The sequence below is a fragment of the Dromaius novaehollandiae genome, chromosome 2 (genome assembly GCF_036370855.1).
Source record: "Dromaius novaehollandiae isolate bDroNov1 chromosome 2, bDroNov1.hap1, whole genome shotgun sequence".
Classification (NCBI taxonomy): Eukaryota; Metazoa; Chordata; class Aves; order Casuariiformes; family Dromaiidae; genus Dromaius; species Dromaius novaehollandiae.
Window position 1 is genome coordinate 80,989,870 of NC_088099.1, and position 22,311 is coordinate 81,012,180.

The 22,311-nt window shown below is 35.0% G+C and overlaps 1 protein-coding gene across 4 annotated transcripts in view; it reads left to right on the plus strand.

The window, feature by feature from the left end:
- MARCHF6 (membrane associated ring-CH-type finger 6) overlaps positions 1–22,311 on the plus strand; it is a 55,880-nt gene that overhangs the window by 28,631 nt on the left and 4,938 nt on the right. For 2 of the 4 annotated variants that reach the window (XM_026099291.2, XM_064506846.1), the window contains exons 10-23: positions 483–534; positions 3,612–3,670; positions 4,264–4,344; positions 5,578–5,646; positions 5,759–5,833; positions 6,677–6,811; positions 7,295–7,414; positions 8,291–8,391; positions 9,112–9,249; positions 11,033–11,234; positions 16,960–17,029; positions 18,235–18,431; positions 19,722–19,856; positions 22,032–22,121. In XM_026099291.2, coding sequence (XP_025955076.1) covers positions 483–534; positions 3,612–3,670; positions 4,264–4,344; positions 5,578–5,646; positions 5,759–5,833; positions 6,677–6,811; positions 7,295–7,414; positions 8,291–8,391; positions 9,112–9,249; positions 11,033–11,234; positions 16,960–17,029; positions 18,235–18,431; positions 19,722–19,856; positions 22,032–22,121 — 1,524 coding nt within the window. The remainder of the gene's footprint in view (positions 1–482; positions 535–3,611; positions 3,671–4,263; positions 4,345–5,577; positions 5,647–5,758; positions 5,834–6,676; positions 6,812–7,294; positions 7,415–8,290; positions 8,392–9,111; positions 9,250–11,032; positions 11,235–16,959; positions 17,030–18,234; positions 18,432–19,721; positions 19,857–22,031; positions 22,122–22,311) is intronic. The other 2 variants (XM_026099292.2, XM_064506847.1) reach the window with 1 other exon arrangement.

Below are 22,311 nucleotides of genomic sequence, written 5' to 3' on the forward strand. Positions count from 1 at the left end.
ATTCCAAAGTACTTGTGGATGGATTCATCAGCTTAGCTAAAAGAAATATAAAAAAAGTGAGTGCTGTCAGTTTTGTTGACAGATTTCTTGTTACAAAGTCTATTTTTTAAAAGTTCAGAAGAATATTTCTCATTTATAGAACAAATATACACATACATTTCATGTAATTTTTTTTAAAGGTAGAACTGTTTTCTTTCTTAAAAATAAAAGCTTGTTTCTACAAAATAAGAATGATAAAGCAAATTTACATGCTCTTACCCATCAGGGTACCCATGAATGCAAACAGATGCTCTCATAATATCGCCTGCATGTTTTGGTCGGAAATATACAAGTGTCATAGTTCTGACATTATTCCCAGAACTTGCATATCTAATACACAATTGAAATTAGATACAATACTAAAGTCATTTTACTGAAGTGATTGATGTTTATGTACTGCTTCCTTTTCTTCTCCTTTTCTCCCTCCCCCATACTCCTTGCAGGAACATGTCTTTTGGGTGGTATCTTTAAATACATTGTTCATACTTGTGTTTGGTAAGTACGATTTGCTCTTAGTTTTAAAAATGCCTTTCTTTGAGAAGGGAAAATACAGGTTAATTTTAAGGCTGTTCTTACTTCTCTCAGAATAAATGGAGTTCTGACTTTTAAAAACAGAACCACAAACAAACTGTGAATATGAATAATAAATCTATATTACTTCCGAATTTGTCATTTTAATTCCTTTAAGTGAATGGTACTGCATCCAAAATACATCGTTTAAAGAAAAATACTCATGATAATGGTGATTATGGTTTAAAAAGGGAAGTATAGCAAAATTATGTCAGCCAGATCACAAGAAATAACACTTTTGGAATAATGCTTAAGGATAAAACTCTTGGAATTTCATTCATGAACAATTGCAGTACCTTTCGGTATGAGTGGGCTAGTTTCTGTCCTTACAGTTTTCTCTAAAAAAATAGTTAACTCTCTTCTGCTATCAAGAATCAGTTTTTGGACCTCCTGAAATTTTTTCTGCTTTCAGTATGTTAGATAAACTTCCATTTCCACTCTGTTTTGACTGCAGAAAGGGGGGGTAACAGATTATATGTATTTTTTTTTTCCCCAAGATCTTCCTGAGAGGCAGTAGTTAGAGCATTAGACTGTGATTCAGCTTCAATTCTGTTTGCACCACAGACCTGTTGAGTGGCGTTGGTCAATACCATCTATCCATATCCCTTTGATTTTGCTGGTTTCCCTACTGACAGAAGCTTTTGGACTGCAGTCCTCAAGCTTATCATTGCTCTTCATTTGACACAACTGCATGAAGCAGCGTTGCAAGATACTTCAGAGAAGATGAATCTCTCTTGAAGAGATACTGGAGACAAAATTTCACTTGCTCTAAATTATCAGTTTAGGGAGAGATTGCTTATGTATCTTTTGGTTTTTGAGTGACCTTTCTTGGCAAAAGTTTTAGAACTTTTAAAAATTGAAGCCATACTTCAGAGAGGGAGCTCTGCCTGGCAAAATAATACTCGCAATACCAAACCAGTGATTTGAGCATTTAGTTGCTGAAACAAATCAGTAGATCGAAAGAAAGTAAGAAGAATCATAATGGATATTTAATTCAATAAAAATTACATTTTTTTTCTAATACAAGAAGTGGAAAATACTTGAATTATTTCCTTCTGGTAATTTCCTTCTGGTTTACAATTAATTGTCAGAGCATAATTAAAATATGTTAAGCTGCTATAAAGATTAGGCTTTTTTTTTAAATAAATGGATAACTTCAGAATTTCTAAATCCTTGATTTGAATTCAAGTTAAATGGTGAAATCGTTTGGAACAGTAATCTTAAGTGAAACAAACTGCTCGGTGATTGTAACATAAATCTGACTCTGTGTGAGCCAGAATAGTTTGTAAGGTTGTCATGTAGATGTTTTTTCAGTAGTTCTAAGTGTGTTTTGCAGATGGGAAATTAAGATGTATAGAAGAAAGGGTGAGTGACTTTCCCAAGCAAGCAAGTGGAAGACCTGGGAATATAATTCTTATCTCCCAAGCATATTCCTGGTATCTTTTCCACTAAGTAATGCTGCCTATATTCTAATTGCCAAACCTCCAATTACTTATTAGTAATTACAGTCCAGATGAGTTCAAACTGTGGTATAGAAGCATCACAGGAAGTACTTGCTAAAAGATAAAACAGAGGGAAAAAATTGGGATTTTAATTACTTGTCCAGAAATGTTCCTTGGTGTTTTCTGGGACAAGTTAGTTATGTTCTGATTTATTAAGTTCTGATTAAATCATATTTTTGTGGCTTATCGTAGTACTGAGAGGAGTGTGTATTCCTTTGTGCTTTTTCTTGGAAGTAATCTATTAGAAATTCTCTTTTGAAGAAATTTATTAAAAACTTCACTTTAATCTCATAAAACAGTTAAAATAAGAAAGATGCAACTTTTCAGATGAGTTTGCTGTTTGTAGGAGTTGTGCATGTGTGGTTTTCTTCTTAAGAATGAAGGTTGTTTCTTCCTTTGTTCTCCCTATCCCCTGGAGATTTTCTTAGACATGAACTCTTTTCCTCCCAAACTTTCCCTTGTTCTCACTGGGCATGAAGAGCTCATGGTTTCTTCTTTAACGTTTTTTTGCCCTCCCCAGTAACTGCTGATTCTTTGAAAGGGGCTTAGATTAAGACTTTCTTGCTGTTGTTTAGGGTGGTTCAAGGTACAGCCTGGTCATATGGAGGTGAGGAGGTGATGGAAAATCATCAGGCTTTTCATTTGGGGGTATGGTTAGTCTACAGTAGTCCCAGAGTTGCTAATCATGATAGTGAAGAGAATGGAGGTGAAAATGAGAGTTTGCAGTTGCTGCTGCTGCTTTACTTCCCTTTGACTTCCTCTACTGTAGGAAGGTGAGGTTGAGCTCTGTAATCCTTTGCAGCTATATGAGGAGTGCTCCCATGCAGTTTTCTACAAGAGTGGAGAAAGTGCTGTACTTTTGATTTTAGTCCTCTTGAAACCTCAGAATTGGGGAGAGTTAGTTCTCGGGAATGGTGACATTTCTGACGCAGTAATTCAGGTAATTGGGACTTCCCAATTGTTCCTCATCCTGATCCCTTCACTGGAGTGTCATCTTTCTCCCCCCTCATCTTCTCTTCCCTTTGTAGACTTCTTCAGGGCTTGCATTTTTCACAGTTTCTAGCCTTTGTAGTCCTAAGAATTAGAGTACTAAAGCTGATGCGTTACTGAAGCGATTTCTGTGCAACCAAGATGTAAAATGGCTACTTCTTTTGCTGCATGGGAAGGAAGGAGTATACGAACAGGCACTGTGTGACTGAAACCAACCTCATAATGTGAGACGGGGAAGTGGAATTGATTTACCCACAGCAAGATGAGCTAAGAAGGAAAAGGCTCTCTTACTATAATTAGTTTTAATTTGTAATGTTTCAGTGTGAGTTCTGGTTTGGCTTTCAGTGTTTGTAAGATAATAGAAATGTAACATTTGCAACTATTTGCATAGAAATTGCTGAGGAGTAAAATAATTACCATGTTATAATATGCATCCTGCAAATAAGATTCCAATGAGCAGTTTTCACAGCTTTTTTTTTTCCTCACCTTCTTTCTACTTATATTATGCAGCTTTCTGTCCTTACCACATTGGTCACTTCTCCATTGTTGGCCTGGGTTTTGAGGAATATGTAAGTACTGTTTTATAATTTCAAAATATAAAAATTGCTACTATTTGTGTAATCAAAAATATTTTTGTAAGATCCTCTCACTTTTATTCTTGATCACAAAAGTAACCTGGAAGGTCTATCTTTTTTCTTAAACTCCTTTTTTAAATCTGTTTAAAAACTTTTTCTCTCCCACCTCCTCCATTATTTAAATTTCCAGTAACCTCTCTTCCTTTTCCAAAAAAATAAAAATAAAAAGAAATGCATGTATGGTTTTAACAGCCTCTTGTTCCTTGTGTGTTTTTAATCTGTGTAGTGGGTAGCTTTCATAGTTGATGATAGCTGGTAGTGAAGACTAGGAGATAGTGTAAGAGGATGCCTTTTGTTTCATATATAGAGGTCATTTCATGTTTAAAGAATGCCATTATTTGTTGTCTTCTGTAAGTGTAAAGGCTTTCTGCCCTTGCTGGTGATACCAAAGAATTAATTTGTTAAAATATGTAAAAACTAAAGAAACCTGTCATCCTTCTTGAAGAGCTGAAATTTGGACTCTGCCTTAATTCTACATGAAAAGGAACTGCAGTCACTTAGACTGATCAATTTTTTTTTTCCTTCAGGTTCAAGCATCTCACTTCGAAGGTCTGATTACAACTATAGTTGGATATGTGCTGCTAGCAGTGACTCTAATTGTTTGTCATGTATCCTTTTGTCAGTAGTTACCTGGATTTTACATGTAAATTGCCTTTCTGGCTACATTTTGGGGAGGCACAGAAATGATGCAGACACAACTAAGTTACTGTTTTGGTTCTTTTGGTGAAATTAGAAGAAAAGGTTTTTTTCTGTTTGCTTCAGTCTTTTTAAGTTGTCAATGGGACTACATTCTTCAGAATGCTCAGACATGTTTAACAGCACAATCATAGGGTGTTAGGAAAGTTTAAAAGCATGCTTGAAAGCCTCTAGCTAAATTTTGAACACCTAGCCAAGAGCAGCAGCATGTAGACCCATTGTTTTTTTCCTCACTGTCCTTATACTCTTGTTGTGGGTTATGTAGTTGCAGCAAAAAGAGAAATAGGACTATAAAAAGGCTTAGGGTATGATGGGAAGTTCACTTGCATCTTTTTGATTCTGTTAAATCTTCAGTGTGCAGATTATTATAGTTTCTATTCTATAGTCTCTGAACTACTGAGAGTTTGCAGCAAGCCTTGTTTTGAGAAGGGTAACCCTCGCTATTACCACAAAACTAATGTTTGTAGTAACAGCAGACTCCTGAAAAGATCTGGTCACAAGCAAGAATTCTGTGCTCCAGCTCCATGTTTTTAACACTGGCTTCAATTTGAAGGAATAAACATTTATTAGCAGTTTCTGTTCAGGAGTACACAAAGCTAACATCAACTTTGAACCACACTCCGTGAAGTACAATACAAATGTGGTAAGACAGTTGATGGCACGTGCCTGTCTCCTAAAAGAAAAAAGCAAACCCTGAAACACATTCAGCTTTTCTTGGAAAAGGTATTTGAGTGATTGAGAATGAAAGCTGCAATTTAAAGTAGACCTTCAGTTTTAAAACTTAATTTAGCAGTGATATTCCTGGCATGCGTTTTCAAAGGTAACTGCTTATTTCCTGAGAGTTTTTTTGGATGCTTAGTTCAAGAAGGTTTTATTTTGGTAGATGCATGTTTAGCACAAAATGCTAAATACCTATTTTTAGAAATATATTTCCCCTCTTAGTGGGTTAACTCAGCACATGAGTTTGTCACCCAGAATCAGAGTCAATTTTGAAAATACAGAGCCCTCTTTCACTTTTGCCTTTTATAAAATTTGCTGTTGCTAAAAGCCAAATAACATAGTGTTTCATATTAACTAATAGCTCTGATCTGCTGGGCTTGTTACAACATATTTTTCAGTATTATTTCCTTAGCAAAGCCATCTAGGGTTTGGCAGCGCTTGTTAAGTTCCAGCGATCACGTCGTTTATTAGGTGTTTGCTATATTGTTGTCAAGGTAATCCTGATTTTTGTGATTAAAAAGAAAAAAAAAAAACTTCTCAATTATTTTGTTAGTGATGTCTATTGAGTTATTTGATGTTATTTTCTTTTTTATTTTCCTTCAAAAGGTTTCCTTGTTAGTGGTGGTAGAAATTGGTGTGTTTCCTCTCATCTGTGGCTGGTGGTTGGACATATGCTCTTTGGTAAGAATAGAAATAATTTTTTTTTTTTTAACAGTGCTTATATTTGAAGGAAGAAAGTTCTGATGATAAGAATTATTGATATGAGTTGAACAGCATGCTGCTTGTTTTTACCGTCGTAGTGCTTCTGAAGGGAAAAGGGTTTTTTTGTTTATTTGTTTGGTTTTTTTAGGTACTCTTCAGTGCTAATTTTGTCTTCCTTTATACAACCTAATAAAAATAAATATGATATTTTAAAAATAATTTCCTAATCCTTTTTACTGCATTTACAAGACTGGAACCAGTATACTGAATAAACTTCTGTATGTGGCTGTTTTATGCAAAAATGGTAAACGCTTGATATTTTAATGGTTGCATGACCTCTTATTTTGAAAAAGATTAATGTTGTGCTTGCTTGTAATTGAGGAGGACAGTTTTATATGCTTTAAAAAGTTTTTCTGAAAAAATTTAAGTGATCAATTTTAAATGAAGAAAACTGATTTCTTCTAGCCTTAGTAGAAATACCATTTTACTTATGGGAATAAGTATTTGTTTGCACTACAGAACCACTTAGTTCAAACTGACTTATAACTTGTATAGTGTATGTTAATGTTTGAGTTGATTTTGGTTTTCATTCTATAAGTTACCTGGATCAAAAATTGATCTTTATTTGTTGTTCTTAGTGTAAATACTAATAAGTATTCAGTTTTTTCCTAATTAAATGCTATTCTTAAATATTTATGGGTTAGCATGAGGCAGACATCTAAATTAAATGCCAGGTAGGATATGTGAACTAGAGCAAATAAAATGAGCAACTGTGGAAGTTTGCCAAAATTTGTTCATATTTGTTTATGATTTATATTCTAGGAAATGTTTGATGCCACTTTGAAAGACAGAGAATTGAGCTTTCAGTCTGCCCCAGGTACCACAATGTTTCTGCACTGGTTAGTTGGAATGGTTTACGTCTTTTATTTTGCATCCTTCATTCTCTTACTGAGAGAGGTAAGTCTATAAGAACACGATTGTTATGTAACATAGTTAGAGAAGCTTGCCTGTTGAACTGATCTTTCATGTCTGAGTATTGCAGCTACTGTGTTTTGTATGCATTTTGATGTCAGTGTTACGTATAGATGGCCATGCTGGTACTTATTGCAGTTGAAAATGATGATTTAGAGTAATGTTTTACTTGAATGTCCTTAGTTTACTAAGTCTTTTAACATAGGTGCTGCCTTCCAGCGAATCTCTTTACATTTCAGTTGTTGAACACCGATTAATATTTGAAAGTTAAGCTTTTAATTGGTTATTGCTTCTCTAGTCCTCTTTGGTAATGCTTTCCTTATTCTGTTTCTGTACCCTTTTGTTGAACTTTGTTGTATTTTATACCCTTGTTATGTTTAAAACATTTTTAGCTGCAGCAGTGTCCTGCAAAATGCAGAACAAGGAATGCAAAAATAATTTTCCTTCATAAATTGTTTTCTGCTTCAGGTGTTGAGACCTGGTGTCTTATGGTTTCTCAGGAATTTGAATGATCCAGACTTTAATCCAGTGCAGGAAATGATTCACCTTCCCATTTATAGACATCTCAGGAGGTTTATATTATCAGTGGTAAGGACTTCTCATTGTATTTCTTTATGCGAACAAAAAAAATCTTACTGTGTAAGCTCCTATATACACTACTGCATATTTAAGGGAAAAAAAATCACCATGAAGGTTACAGACTGCCAAGAGAAGTTATAGAATCTCCATCCTTTCAAAATTCCTCTGGCTAAGGCCGTGAGCAGCCTGCTGTAGCTGGACCTGCTCTGAGCAGGAGATTATTGGACTAGATTACCTCTAGAGGTCCTTTCCAACCTAAATTATTCCATAATATCCACTCCTTATACAAAATGACATCAACTTTTTGTGTAGTCGGGCAAGAAGTGTTCATTATTATGGATGTTGTAAGTAGCTGAGCTTTGTGATGACACTCTTATTGTAGTAAACATTCTGGATCCAATTCTACTAGAGTAGTGCAGAAGCAGTAGAATAGCTTTCTGGTATGTTTTGGGTTGCATTATGCCAATTTAGCCAGTGGCATCTGCTTCTAAATGTTTTTGTAGAACATTGGAAACAAAAAAGTTCTGGGGATTTCCTTCAGCTTGGTTGTCTGAAGTTTGCCTAGAAGGCAGTAAGGGCAGTGTCTCAAAGGAGCTACTTTTGGCATTAGTATTGTGTAAACTGTCCAGACTGGTTATACCAGAAACATTGTTGTTTGATGTACTGTATTAATATTCCTTAATGCTTTAAGCAATGAAAGCTCATCGGCAGGAAAGTAGATCTGTTTGACAGTATCGCAACTGCCAGCTAGCCAGTCAGTGTTTATCCAGTCACAATCCTATCTGGATTGTTATAGAGTGTTATAGAAAACATGTCAGAGTTGTGTGGGGAAAATGAGGTTTTGTTGGTTCTGCTATTCAGACTAATTTAACTTCCTTGTTGCAGATTGTCTTTGGATCAATCGTATTGCTCATGCTTTGGCTTCCTATACGCATTATTAAGTATCTCCTGCCTAGCTTTCTTCCATATAATGTTATGCTCTACAGGTAGGCAATTCTTTTTCTACAAGATAGTTTTTCTATTTACAGGGAGATTGAAGAAGTATATTTAGTCCTTCCAGCATTAATTTGGCATTATATTTGGTATATTATTTAATTCCTTCTCAATCTAAACTTCAGTGCTTGTTCTAGAAAAGTAAAGTAACAGAGCATGTGGATGCACAATGCAATTCACCAAATAAGAAGTTGATAAGAAAAATAAAAGTCATTTTGTATCGTTGCAGTCGTGATAACTTGTTTGACTTCTATATGCCTTCAAAACAGCTTTCCCATCAACTTTTTGTGAAGGAAGTCATTCTAATGTTTGTTTTACATACTGTGTCCTGGTGATCACCATTTCAAGAATAAAATAGTCTGTAACTGCATTCTTTTTTAGTGATAATATTATTTTTCTGCTTCTAAATAACAATTGAAGCAGCAATGATAACAGCAAAAGGAAGAGCAAGTCATACTCTCTCATAGTGAGATATAATATTTCTCAGCATGTTGTTGTTAAATTTCACATGCACCTAAATGCTGAAATGCTCATGAGCGCTGAACCAGTGCTCAGAATAGCATATAAGGAAAAATGTCTGCAAAAATCTAAAAATTTTTTCTGTTGACATCCAGTATAGCTTTTGTTGTGTTGCTGTTAATACAATTTAGCGTAGCAGATCACTATCAGAATGTTTCATGTGCTTGACTGCCTGCTCATCCCATTGTTTCTAGTGATGCTCCAGTAAGTGAACTTTCCCTAGAGCTCCTTTTACTTCAGGTCGTGCTTCCAGCTTTGCTAGAACAAGGACATACAAGACAGTGGCTGAAAGGTCTTGTACGAGCATGGACTGTTACTGCTGGATACTTACTGTAAGTACAGAAAGCCGAAACCAACTGCAAGCCTTATGTTCAGCTTAGCCTTTTGACAAGAAAGCAACAAGAAAGCAAGATGTTTTCAAGAGAGTTAGCTGAAAAGTAGCTTTAACAGCTACTTTATAGATAGATGTGATTTAAGAAAAACTTCTATAGTGATTTCATATGGAAGAATCTTCTCTTAAGTAGTAACTGTAGCTCTGGACTAGTCTTTGACAAGAAATCCTTTTGCTACACTCTGCCAGCATTTGCCTGGTAAAAATCCTATAAAAGGCTAACAGTTTAAGTTCCTATTATATGTGGAAATGAAAGAATAAGTGTCAAGAGAGCATTTGTGTGTGTCACCTGAGTAAAATTCACATGCACATGTTACATTTCCTGCTTATAATATGCAAAAAGAATAAATTACTGGAAAAACAAATTATAACATTAAGCTGAAAAAATTAATAACTTAAAATGGGGAATTTTAAAGGTCAGTCTTTAAAGGAGAATGAAACAGTGTATTTGTACCCTAAAGTAAATAAGGATATAAACTGGAGTTCTTTAATTTTGATTGCAAGGTAGTGTTAATGCACTTGAAACAATTTTTGAGCTCATATGTTGTTTCCAAGTTAGTCAAGAATAGAACAAAGGTTTTCTTCTGTAAATTTTTTTAATTTAAATTCGAAGTATATGGGCACTCTCCCACCATGTCCTGATCATTGTGGATCGGTCAGATAGGATTTTATAAGGATGAAGATTTATTCTTGGCTAAATTACTTATCTAAGACTCCAAGAAAATAGAGAGGCTTTTTCTTCCATTGCAACTCAAAATTTTTTTTCATCTTACCCTTAACTTTTTAGAATGGAAGCTTAATTTTATCTTTGTAATCAGTTTGTCCCTGTTTTGATGGTGTTTAAACATGAGAGAAGAAGAGTAGTTCAGAGATGGCGATAAGAATGGCTTTGTTTTTTCCACTGTTGCAAATGCTAAGATCAGTTATAAAATATTTCTGCAGCATTTTTAGTTGAGCAAAGTTGAAAATCTCTTCCTCTGCTTTTCTGAAGCAAGCAGTGCTGTGAAAAACCTTTTATTGTCTGGGAGTTAAAATTTCTGCATCCATCTTACTGCTAAGAAAAATTTCTGCTAAAGCTGAGAAAAATTAACTTCTACATATTCATATTGAGCTACTTTTTTCCTTTATCAGACCCAAATAAAGATCTGTTTGCTAATGATATATGCATGGAATGGGAATAGAATGCTTCTTGAGTAGATTGATTGGTCGTGGGACTCGTGTTAGCAGAAAGTTGTGAATAGGTTTTGAGTGATTTAGAATCTTCTTGAAAGACTATGTCTTACTAAACTCTGTATTTGTGATACTGTGTCTCTAGCAATACAATACTGTCCTTGCATAGTTCAGGTTTGAAGACTGTTATTTCCAGTAGAGTTTAATATCAGTAAAATCTGTCAGTTGAGCTGCCTGCTTACACAAGCTAAAATATTGGTGCAACTTTCCTTTTATATGCACAACAACATTAATACTAGGTGTTGCTGTAAGGCAGCATTTCCACTGTTCTAATCTGCATCCACACTAGCATTTTTCTTCTGAGTTCTGAGCTTAAAAAGACACCGAGTACATTATCAGAAAATGGTTTATTTTACTTCATCGAGATTCTGAAAGTTCTCCTGTATTCACTTTGTACAACTTGTATTCATTCTGAATACATCTTTAACGTATCTCTTACTGTAAGGTTCTCGTTTGTATTAAACAACAGAACTGAATTTTGTTGATTGTTACAGGGACCTCCATTCTTACCTACTTGGTGACCAGGAAGAGAATGAAAACAATGCAAACCAGCAGCCTAACAACCAACATGCTCGCAATAACAATGCCATTCCAGTTGTGGGAGAAGGTCTTCATGCAGCCCATCAAGCCATACTTCAACAAGGAGGACCTGTGGGTTTCCAGCCTTATCGTAGGCCTTTAAAATTCCCACTCAGGGTAGGTGTATTTAATCTATAAAGAGAAAAATGAAAAACATTTGAAAAATGGGTGCGGTTTTTATGCGAGAAAGATTTGATGGTCTACATGAGAAGTCAAGCAGTGTTTCACATCGTTTTGTGTTGTACAATTTACCTGTTAGAAAGTATGTTTCTAATTTATTGTCATGTATAGCTTTTTTTCAGCTGGTAACTTTTAGACTTTCAATTATTATTATTACTATTTTTAATAGATCCCATACGTGGGACCTCTTACATGCTGTAGTATATTATCTGTAAGAAGTTCATGTCCTCTTTTTTTAATGACTAGTAATGGAGAGAAGTATAATAACCTCCCAGGAAACATAGTTCAGGAGGATCTCCAACAAGGCATACCTTTCTATTGGGTGTACTTCGGTCATGTAGCTGGAGGCTATCTTAAGCTTTTTTCCCTTATTATAAGATTAAATGGGGAACTTATGTTGTGTCTATATTGAACATGGAAGGGTGCAGATGTTTTAATACTTTAAAGTTCTAAGTCCTTACAATAAGGAAGGAAAAGCTTGTTGGCAAATACTTAAGTTTCTAGAATAATATGGGTCAACCTAAATAATATTAGATAAATTATTTTGTTCTTAGTAGAACTCTGAGTTAACCAAATGTAAACTTTAGCAGAACTCACTTACGCTGTTTCAGGTATAGCACAAGAACTAAAGTAATGGCCACTGCCATTTTAGCTCCCTAAAATGGCTCACCACAGGAATGTATGAACACGGTACTGCCACAGAGGAAACGCTGGGAGGAAGTAGCTCAGGAATGAAAAGGCGAGGGAAACAGAACAAATTTTCCCTTCTCATAGGAGCTACTGCTACATCAGTTTAGTCGTAATAAGAAGTCAAAACATGGTATTGCTCTGTGGCTTAACATAAATATGCAGGCCTACTGAAAGGGGTGGTCACATTCATCCTTCTAGAGCAGCTGCTCCTTTCTCTCCTTTTTAGCATGAAAACCAGTGCTGGAACATTCACGTGATGAGCTGGGTCAGGAAAGTGATCCAGCTGAAAACTGATCTAATACGCACAAGGCGTTGGGTAGAAATATTTGAAAGCCTGGATAGGATTTGGCTTTATTGTTAAAGAACATGTCATATTTATGATAACCTTCAGCTAGACTGAGTAATGTTCTTATGAAGCTGTTGGGATAACAGGTTAACTGAGGTTAATTCCCTGTTTGGCTGCTAAGGAGGCAATTAAAAGGCAGTCTTACTGTGAGCTGGCAGTATATAACAACTGTAATATGGAGGTGCTGCTTTCAAGGAAGAAGTTTGTTAAGCTAGAGACTTATTAAATCCTCCTTTCTAGATCTGCTGTTACATGGGTTATTTTGTTTTGGTGAATGGCTCTCGATAAGGACATGGACTGAAATCATCTCCCCTTCTCAATTAAGCTATTGCGTAGTAAAAGCTTTCAGTAGTTTTGGCAGCTGGCCTTGAACTAATGATAAGACCTAACCAGTTTCGTATTCAGCTATCAAAGACTTTGTTTTTCTGGTCTACTCTCCTTTGCCTAGACATTTTAAAGTTATTCTTCGGAGACTTCTACAAAAAGTAGAAATAAAAAAAGAAAAGAATCAGATGTAACTGAATTTCTTTCCGTTGTTGTCATCAAGAGATATGATGACCACTTCACCATCTCAGAAATGCAGTGGCTCAACTGATATGATGCTATGTCCCTAATTCCACCTGTTTCAAATATTACATAAGGAATCATTCATCATTGAAGTTGCTTCAGATGTGATTCTGCATGGTATATTGACCTTGGTTCTCCCTGGATAGGTTCACTTCATGAAAAATGTGTTTCCAGCCCTGACTTCCACCAAGAAATAATACATTTAAAGGAATTAAATGTAATAGAAAACAAAAGAGACTGAGCTGTATGGAACTCCCCAATATTTTAATTATTTTCTTACTCGGGATTTTAAGCATTTGGTGGGGGGAGGGAAAAGACATTGCAGAGATCTGTGACCTCTTCTCATCTTTCTTTAATATTTTTGTATTTAACCAAGTTAAAACAATCTAGAGAAAAGAATTTTATATTCACTTTTTTTATTATCTACAGATATTTACCACTGGAACTCACTATGTCCATATGAGCTGAGCAAGGAACAAGAACTGATTTTTCATGTTATTTCAGAGTTATAAATAGGTGTTTAAAACTATGGATTGATTTTTTTTTTTTCCCTAATTGAATTAAGTGTACGCTGTTAATCTGAGAGCAAATAAAAAGATGATTGGTGGGTTTTTTTATTCCCCATAAAAGCCTATACAGGTTATGGTTCTCTCTGCCTCAGTTGCTGTATGTTTAATAGCACTTGATAGACTTCCCCCCCCCCTTCGTTTATTTTTGTTTGCTTCTTGAGTGCATGTAATCTGGTATCTTTAACATCCCATGTCAAGGCATTCTTCTGTTTAATTAACTATTTTGTGTGAAAAGTACAACCTTTTATTGCCTGCTACTTAATTATTTCAGTTTTCCTGTAGATTTTGTATTATGGTAAATAGTGAGCAATCACTTCGTATTTCTTTTCAGTGTGCCACTCATGGTTTTTTTTCTTTATTTCAGTTTTGTGTTGCATACTTTCTGTCACTCTTTTCCAAGTTGGAGAATCTTGCCTGCTTAAGTGAAATATACTATGGGTATTGTCCTGCTTGTTTTCATAATTGTCAGCTTTTTCGTGGAATCTCCGCAGCTTTCTGTAGCATGGTTTCTCTCTTCTCTGTTACATCATAGCTGTTTATAAATTGTATGCTATATTAGTTTCTACGTAGTTGCCATGTAGGATCTGTGGACCTCTGTGGTATCTGTTTAAAATAACTGGATTTTTGTTTGTTTTTTTTTTTTTCCAACCTCCCATTCCTCTGGTGGCAAGGCAGTTTCATTCTCGAACTCTTGGGTGAATGTCATTTGATCCTGGCATTTTGTTATTTCTTGGTTTTGCTGGGCAATCTAGACAATTATTCCAACTTACTCCTTTTATAAACAAAGATTGTGATGCGGGAACCTCCCAAAGTGTTTCTAGAACAAATGCTGATGTATAAAATCAGTTTAATTTTCCTGCTATTGCCTTGTCTTCCTTGAGCCTGCCTTTTATAATGCTTAATTTTCAGCAAAGCCAGCAAACTCTCTGGCAAGCTTTTTTCTGAGGATTTTTAGTTATTATTACTCTATTTACTGAAATAGAGTAAATTTTTAAGAAATATTTCTGTATAGGAATAAATTTACTATTTTTTCATGGCCTTTGTAAGTTACTTCTAAAGTTCTTGTGGGCTAAAGTTCTTGTGGGGGCTTGTCTTAGTTTTGGATTTCACTTACCAGAATTTATCCATTTTCTGTGGGGGTTTTTTTTTTTCCCCCTTGTGGATTTATTTTCAACTTTTGGAAAATATTTTCTTCTGGTACCATTTTTATTCTGCTGTTCATTGTGACAGATTTTGGGGGACCTTTTTTTAAATCTTATGATAAATGGTGTGTGTTTGTGCCAAACCTTCACTTGTGTATATTTAAACACATGGCCTGTGAGCACTTTTTTCTTCTGACTACTTTCCGTTTGCTTTCAATTTCCTCATTTTTAGATAGTTCTCACTTTTGAAATAATATTACCATGATGGATTTTGGAGGGGGAGGGCTGTCCCTGTGAGAGCTTTGAGTTGCACCCACCATGAGAGTGGTTCTTTGATGGTAGTGATTGGCGGCTTGTGCATTGTTTAGGACCAAGTCAAGACTTGTTCTTCTTCTTATACACTCTCTCATTCACTAGTCCAAAAAACAGCAGCAGTGTTTAAAAACTTTACATCAGCTTTAGTCCCTGGCGTGGTACTTAACTGCATTATGTGATTTGAATTCTCTGGTTAGTGTCAGTTTTCTGCCCTTGCTAGCTTTCTGATCTCCCTCAGCATGTTACAGGTCACTGTTGTCATCCTAAATTAGTACGCAGTAGAGTAAGTCGCCCTACTATTGCTACTGTTCCTACTTGGCATGGAATTTCAATCCTTAGGGTGGAGTTTCTTACTGATATGACCTGCCTATTCTCCTTATTTGATTCTGAGCATTTCCTAATGTATAGTATCTCTTTCCACTAGTGCAGCCCATTCTCTCATTCCTACAAATTCGCTTCTCTGGTATTAGTGCTCCTGTGGCTATCTTCGTTCTATCAAGTTTCTGACATGCCTGGTATGTCAGTGCTCTTTCTCACCCTTGCATTTCCCTCATGTATCATAATGAGGTTTTTACCACTTCTAAATAAGTGTGTGGTGTAGATACAGTTGCTTATTCTTGTGTGTTCTCTTCAGATAGCCTTTAATTATTCGGACTGCTCTTTGCCACTTCCTTCTTGAATTTTGTTAATTTTTGTTCTCTCTTCTAAAGACGCAAGCTTTTAATGACTTCCCTCTGTCCTCCTCCCTGAAGATATGGCATTATCTTCAGGTGGTATCCACCTGTTTCTGTTTTGGCTTCCATGGAGTCTGTGTTTCCTATACAGGCTCTATATATACCAAAAATCTTCCCAGTTTCTAAGGAATCTAAACCCTTCTTTACCCTACTTTAACAACTGTGGATTGCGAACTGTCTTTCTGATCCCACATTTGTCACTGGGAGCATTTCAGAGTTAGTATTTAATCATCTTTAATTTTATCTCTTCCTCCTCCTTGTGTTGTTTGTTCCCATATGGATCATCACCACTGACTTACTCCCATCATTCCCTAAGTGACTACTGAAACAGTTTTGGCCCCAGGCAGGTCACACCATGTGTTTCTCACAATTAAGAAAAAATTCTACCTGCAGTCTAGCTGTCTGCTATTCTGACTTTTCTATCCATTTTAGATCCCTTTCCCTAAGAAGTGTATTCTGGGTGCAAAAGGGTATGTGGCTATCACCTGGTAAGTACCTGGCTTTTGGGGAATCGTCCATCTTCACCCAGGCTGATGTCTAACCAACCACAAAACTAACAAACCACCAAAATAGCTTCCTTTAGGCAGTGCTGGAGATCCTAGCTTGGAGGTGAGACTGATCCACACTGTCCCAAGAAGTCTTATCAAGGAAACTATGTTATAGATTTAGGTTTCTCTCAGGAGTCTGTTATAATATAGTGTTAGTTTTCTCCTAGTAAGGCAGTTTGGGTAAATAGTGAAGCTAAACTTCGTATCACGTGGTGCTTGGGATACTTAAAGCTGTCAAGTACACAAGAATACTGTACCGTGAACAGCTGGAAACCTGACCAAGGCACCATCAAGTTTAGACTCAGCTGCTGGTCACATAGCCCTGAGAACAGATGTAAGAACTTTCTCAGCAAGGTTTTCCTTATTATAGAGTCATTGTCCATCTTACCTGGCTTACAGAGTTAGAAACAATTCAGGATTAATTGAAAGCCGTTGTGTTCGTCAGTGCAGCAATCAAGAGATTATTTTTTAATGAAGAGCTTTGTTTTTATAATTATGACAATTGAGGAAAACTGTTAAAAGAAATGCACAACACTTTTTAGATGTGTCACATGTACTGTGGATATTTTATGTGGCAATTTATTTATACAATGAAATACCAGTTGGCATTTGAACAGGAAGCCATATAAATGTTCTGGTTTTAGCTGCCTTATATTCTGCTTTCTAGGATGATAAATCTTTTTATATGTTTTTCTGGTTTTAGTTAAGTAACTTTTTCCTGTAAACTGTTTCTCTCCCCCCCTTCTTTCAGATATTTCTTCTGATTGTTTTCATGTGCATAACATTACTGATTGCTAGTCTCATCTGCCTTACGTTACCAGGTAAGTCTGTTACTGTAGAACTGTAGTTCAAAAAAAAAAAAAAAAAAAAGACATGCTCTACAATAATAGATGTTTTGAAATCTTATCTTAGAGTTTAAAGAAGAAAATATGGAAGAGTAGTGTTTCATGTTTAATGAAACATCTTCATAATGTAGTAGCCAAAACTTTAGATAATAGAGATAATACCTGTATCTAAATTTATAGCTCACTAGAGAAGAGTGACATTTCCTTTGTTTTGTTGTAGATTTTTTTTTCTTAAGGGGAGGGCCCCAAGTTTTGAGGCAATCTCTGTAGTAGTATTGAGAGAGGGAGAATTAGTACTCTTGCACCCGCTTTGCTGTTTAGAGAACAAAAATGCCTAGGTTGTTACCAGATCTTCTACACTGTATCTTCTTTAATTGAATACTTCTGACATTGTTCATCATGACACCTCACTAGAGCCTTTCTAGCATAGCCTTTAGATGCGATACAATATTGATACACATGCCAGCCTCCAAATATGCATGAACAAGTACTTCAACCAAATCAACAGCACTTTGTAATTGTTTTTCAATTAATTGCAACAAATTAATGCATGCAAATCTGTTTGAACACTGTCAGCTAGAATTCTAAAATCTGGCAACTGTAGGACCAGGTCATTTTTGCCCCCTTTTTTTAATGCTCTTTAAGTCAATAGTGTACTGAGGTCTGAGTTCTGAATCTTGTGATAGCTTTAACTTAGTACATACAAATAATTGAGCTATAATTTTATTGATTAGAAACACTATTAAAAAATAAATACAGCAAATGAATGGGAGAGCTTCAGAAACCCTATCAGTAAGTCTTAAAGCATTATGTGAGACAATGAAATTACTAAAACATAACCCTTAAGATTTAAATTCAGTCCTATGCATTAATCTGTGATTGCCTTTGAGGTTCTGAAGATTACTATTTACGCTCTAAGTAGTGTAGCAGTCAGTGTTTTGCTTTGTTGTAGTTCAGATCACATCATTGTAGTGTAAGGAAATTTTAGAACAAATGCTGTACATTGGCATTGTCTGCATAACTATTTATTTAGAGCCTCACACATTCATGCCTTATGGGCATAGCATTCAACATAAAACAATATTTTGGTACTATTTGTGTGTTAATAATTAACAAATTTTATAAATGTTTTCATGGGCATCCTTCCTTAATACATCAAAAAGCATTACTCTATTTAACAGTGTTTGTGTTTTCAGTATTTGCTGGTCGATGGTTAATGTCATTTTGGACGGGGACTGCCAAAATCCATGAACTATACACAGCTGCTTGTGGTCTTTATGTCTGTTGGCTAACTATTCGAGCAGTAACAGTGCTGGTTGCCTGGATGCCACAGGGTCGTAGAGTGATTTTTCAGAAGGTCAAAGAATGGTCTCTCATGGTGAGTCTTGAGAGATATTTTTATTAAAGTATCAAAAAATAGCTTGAAAAGACTGGTTGTTTCTTTTTACTTTCAGATTTTACCCTGTAACGCATATTGCATTTTCCTTTTCAGCTCATCTTGAAGTTTGTAGACTATATGTTCCTATTCCATAGGCTAATTGTTCTTTTGGAGACCATTTAGCAGAATGTTAAGCAATCAGTGTAAATAAGCTTCTGTGTATATGTTTATATATACATGTATTTTTTTTTCTCTCTCCCTTTAAAAGTGAATATGTTGCATTATATTATCCCATACTTTGTGGTCTCAATAAATACATTTACATCTTCATATACACCTGGAAACTAAACTGTTACTTGTTTAGTAACTTGGCATTACCAAATAAACTAATAAAGCTGGTAGATGATGACAGATTTAATGCCTCTAAAAAGTAGTTTGCACTTTTTCAAAAATCTTTGCGATTTGTCAGATCTGTGGTGTTCAAATGAATGTGTTAAAGAAAAAAAAATCCACTATTATCATAAATCTGCTGTCGTGGTGAAATTTTTGTCTAGATTTTGGTTCTGAGGATTTCTGTAGTGGTTTTCTGCCTAAATAAAGTAATTTTAAATATCCATAGCATAAATGGCACCTTGTGAAGGACATGCTTACGATAGCTTTTTATGAGACTATTACAGACAGAAGAGCAGTATATGTTTATATTCCATGTTTTATCCTTCCCTGAATATGTCATTCTCCATTTTCACTTATGAAATCTTAAACTTGCCTAGAGGAAATTCAGAGATAAACTGTAATACTTGTCCTTTGTCCCTCTCATGTTATTAGATTATACTACTTTTGTATCTGATTTTTTGGTTAATGAATTTAAACTAAAAGAATTCTAGAACAAAGAAGGATTCAGGCATAATACTTTGACTGAGTCTTTTGTTCAAGGCAGAAATACTCCATGATGAGTGGATTTAAAAGGCTTGGATGTAACTGGAAAAAAAATGGAGTTTTGGGAAGAATTTTTTTATAATTTTCCAACATACAAAAACATATTTGGTGTAAGGTTCCATTAGACAAATCATGCTTTTGGGGGGAGAGCGGGGTGGAATAGGACCCAATCTTGAAAACTTGGATTGTAAAAATAGCATGTAATGAAAGTTATTTTCAGGGGTAGATATATGAATTGAAAAATCTGGGTAGATTTTTTTTTCCAGCTTTATCTATTTGCGTGCTTTAACATATTTGTCAGATGATTTTTTGTTTAAACTTAAAAATGTAATTACATGTCTTGGCATTTTTTAGATAATGAAGACACTGATAGTAGCTGTGCTGCTAGCTGGTGTGGTTCCACTTTTGCTTGGTCTTCTGTTTGAGCTGGTAATCGTTGCACCTTTGAGAGTTCCTCTGGATCAGACGCCTCTCTTCTATCCTTGGCAGGTCAGTTGCTCAGTGGTTGGTATGTCAGGCTTTTCAGTGTTCTTGTGCTGTTGATGTATTTCTTTATGGAGGAATAAGAAGGTTGCAGAAGTTCTGGTTTCTCATTGATTCAGGGCTTCAGAGCATTTCCTACAAATGTTTCCACGCAGTAAAGAAAAGACAGTCTGGATGCAAGTATTATTAAACCCCAAGAGTATCCTTATTAATTTATGTGCAAAGAGCTGAACTCTTTGTGATAACCTCAGAGGATCTTTGCATTTCACTGATCAGATACACAGGGGTTTTAGTAGCTTGATATTCAAATTATGTACAGTACAGAAGTTAGTGTAGCTATATGCTTGCATGCACATGCATAACTTTTCCGGAAAGCTTTCTACCTACAGTTGTGCAGTGGGAAGTTTGGTTGCCATTTTTCCCATACAAAGTTATAATTCTCTGATGATACACACTATGAATGAAGTTTGATATGCTTTAGGATCATTCTGGTTTAAGCTGAGATGTCAAATCATTAATATAAGATTTTGAGATAGTAATACTTTGCTTTACTTTTTAATAAAGTCTCATAGTGCAAATGTTTTCCCACCAGTTTTGGTGGAGGAAGTGAAGGTACTACAGATTGAGTGAAAGATGTTTGTATCATCCTATACTTAATCTTGAAAGCTTTTAACCCTAGGAAGCTTTAACTGAGGGAACTCAAAAGACCTAGAAAGTATATTACTACATAACAAGAAAGTGTTCAAAGACACTCAACTGATAAGCTGTACACAAACAAGCTTTTATTTGCTTTAAGTATTCAGATGTGTGAAGCCTTATACAAAGAAGAATTGGCCCACTGATTAAAATCTTTCATTATTTCTTAATGTATGTATCCTTTAGAGGTGTCAGTTCTTAAGTAAATTACTAATAATCAGGACATTGTATCACTGCAGTGGTAGAAGATTGTGATTTCCTTTCTTTTTGGAAAGAATTCGTAATGCTAGAGATTACCTACAAAACCTTAATTTATCCATGTTCTATAAAAGTTTGGAAGTAAATACAGTGGAGGGGTTTATTTTCATGTGGTAGAGCTTCCTCAAAATATCAGATTTGAGAGAATTCAGGCTTGTCCTAAATTAGCAAGGGAGTATTGAAATGGAGAATAATTTCTATTTGTCACAAAAGAGAATCTTGAGTTCTAGAAAGATTATGTGCTTTAGCAAACATAAAAGGTACTTTGAAACAATGTTAACACCTTTTTTGTAACAATAAGTTTTTAAATTTTCGAACATAGATACTAACAAAGACTGTCTTTTAAATAATTGAATTAAAAGAAAATATGTTTTCCCAGCAGTTTAATGAAGTTGATTAAACTGTGGTGTCATAAGACCTACCATTTCTGTAGCTGTTCATTCTGCCTTTGTACTGTGTATTCTAATTTTGGGTGGGTTTGTTTGTTTTTTTTAATCAAGATTCTCCTATAAATGTGTGCAACTAATCTGGAAAGAATTGACTCATTTTGTGCGGTCTTTACTACAGACCCATAGCTGTTCTTCTGTCATTTTTTAAAATTCCATGCTGTAATTATTGCACTATATGTTAGAGTAAACTCTTCACTGGATTGTATGGCATTCTCCTGTAAATAGCATTGCCGTGCTTTGTTTAGCAGTGCTCACATTAGGTAGGTTTTTGTGAACAATTAAAATTTAAAAGGAAAAAGAAAGGCAAGAAAAAAAATCTTGTTTTCTGGTTTGTGTGAGGATTTTTATATCTTGTTTCTCTTCCTTTTTTTTTAAAGGAATTAAAATAACTTATTTCTGCTAACATGCTACCAATATTAATTAGTTTGTACCAGAATACTGTTCTGTTGCTGTAAGTAAGTGTAATGCTTTTATTTGGTTTTTGCCCTTGGTTTAATATTATTAGCTGGTGTTCATGGCTCCAGGCACCTGGATATTTTACAAATATCAGTTAAGCTTGAGAGCATCTTTTTTTTTTCTTCTTCTTTTTTTTTTTTTTTTTTTTTTTAAGAATTTGCTTAAGATGCCTCCTCTTTTAAACAGTTTCCCTTGTTTTAATTTAGAAAAGATTCTTTTTTTAATTTATTTCTAAATAATATTAACAAATTGATCTAGAAAGTTTTGTTTTCAAAATATTTTAAAAGTTGGTAATGATAATTGTCTCTTTTTACAAAACTAGGACTGGGCTCTTGGAGTTCTGCATGCCAAAATCATTGCTGCCATAACTCTGATGGGTCCCCAGTGGTGGTTGAAAACTGTTATTGAACAAGTAAGAAAAAATTGTCCGTGTGAATTATCTCTATAATGCATTTATATGAATGTCTTTTGAACAAGTTAGAAAATGGACTTCCTGTTGTAGTATTAGCACAGCTAGTCTTGTAGAATCCTTTTAAATTATATAACCTAATCCATTAAGCTACACTTAACAATAAAACAAAAATAAAATTCAAATCCTGAGC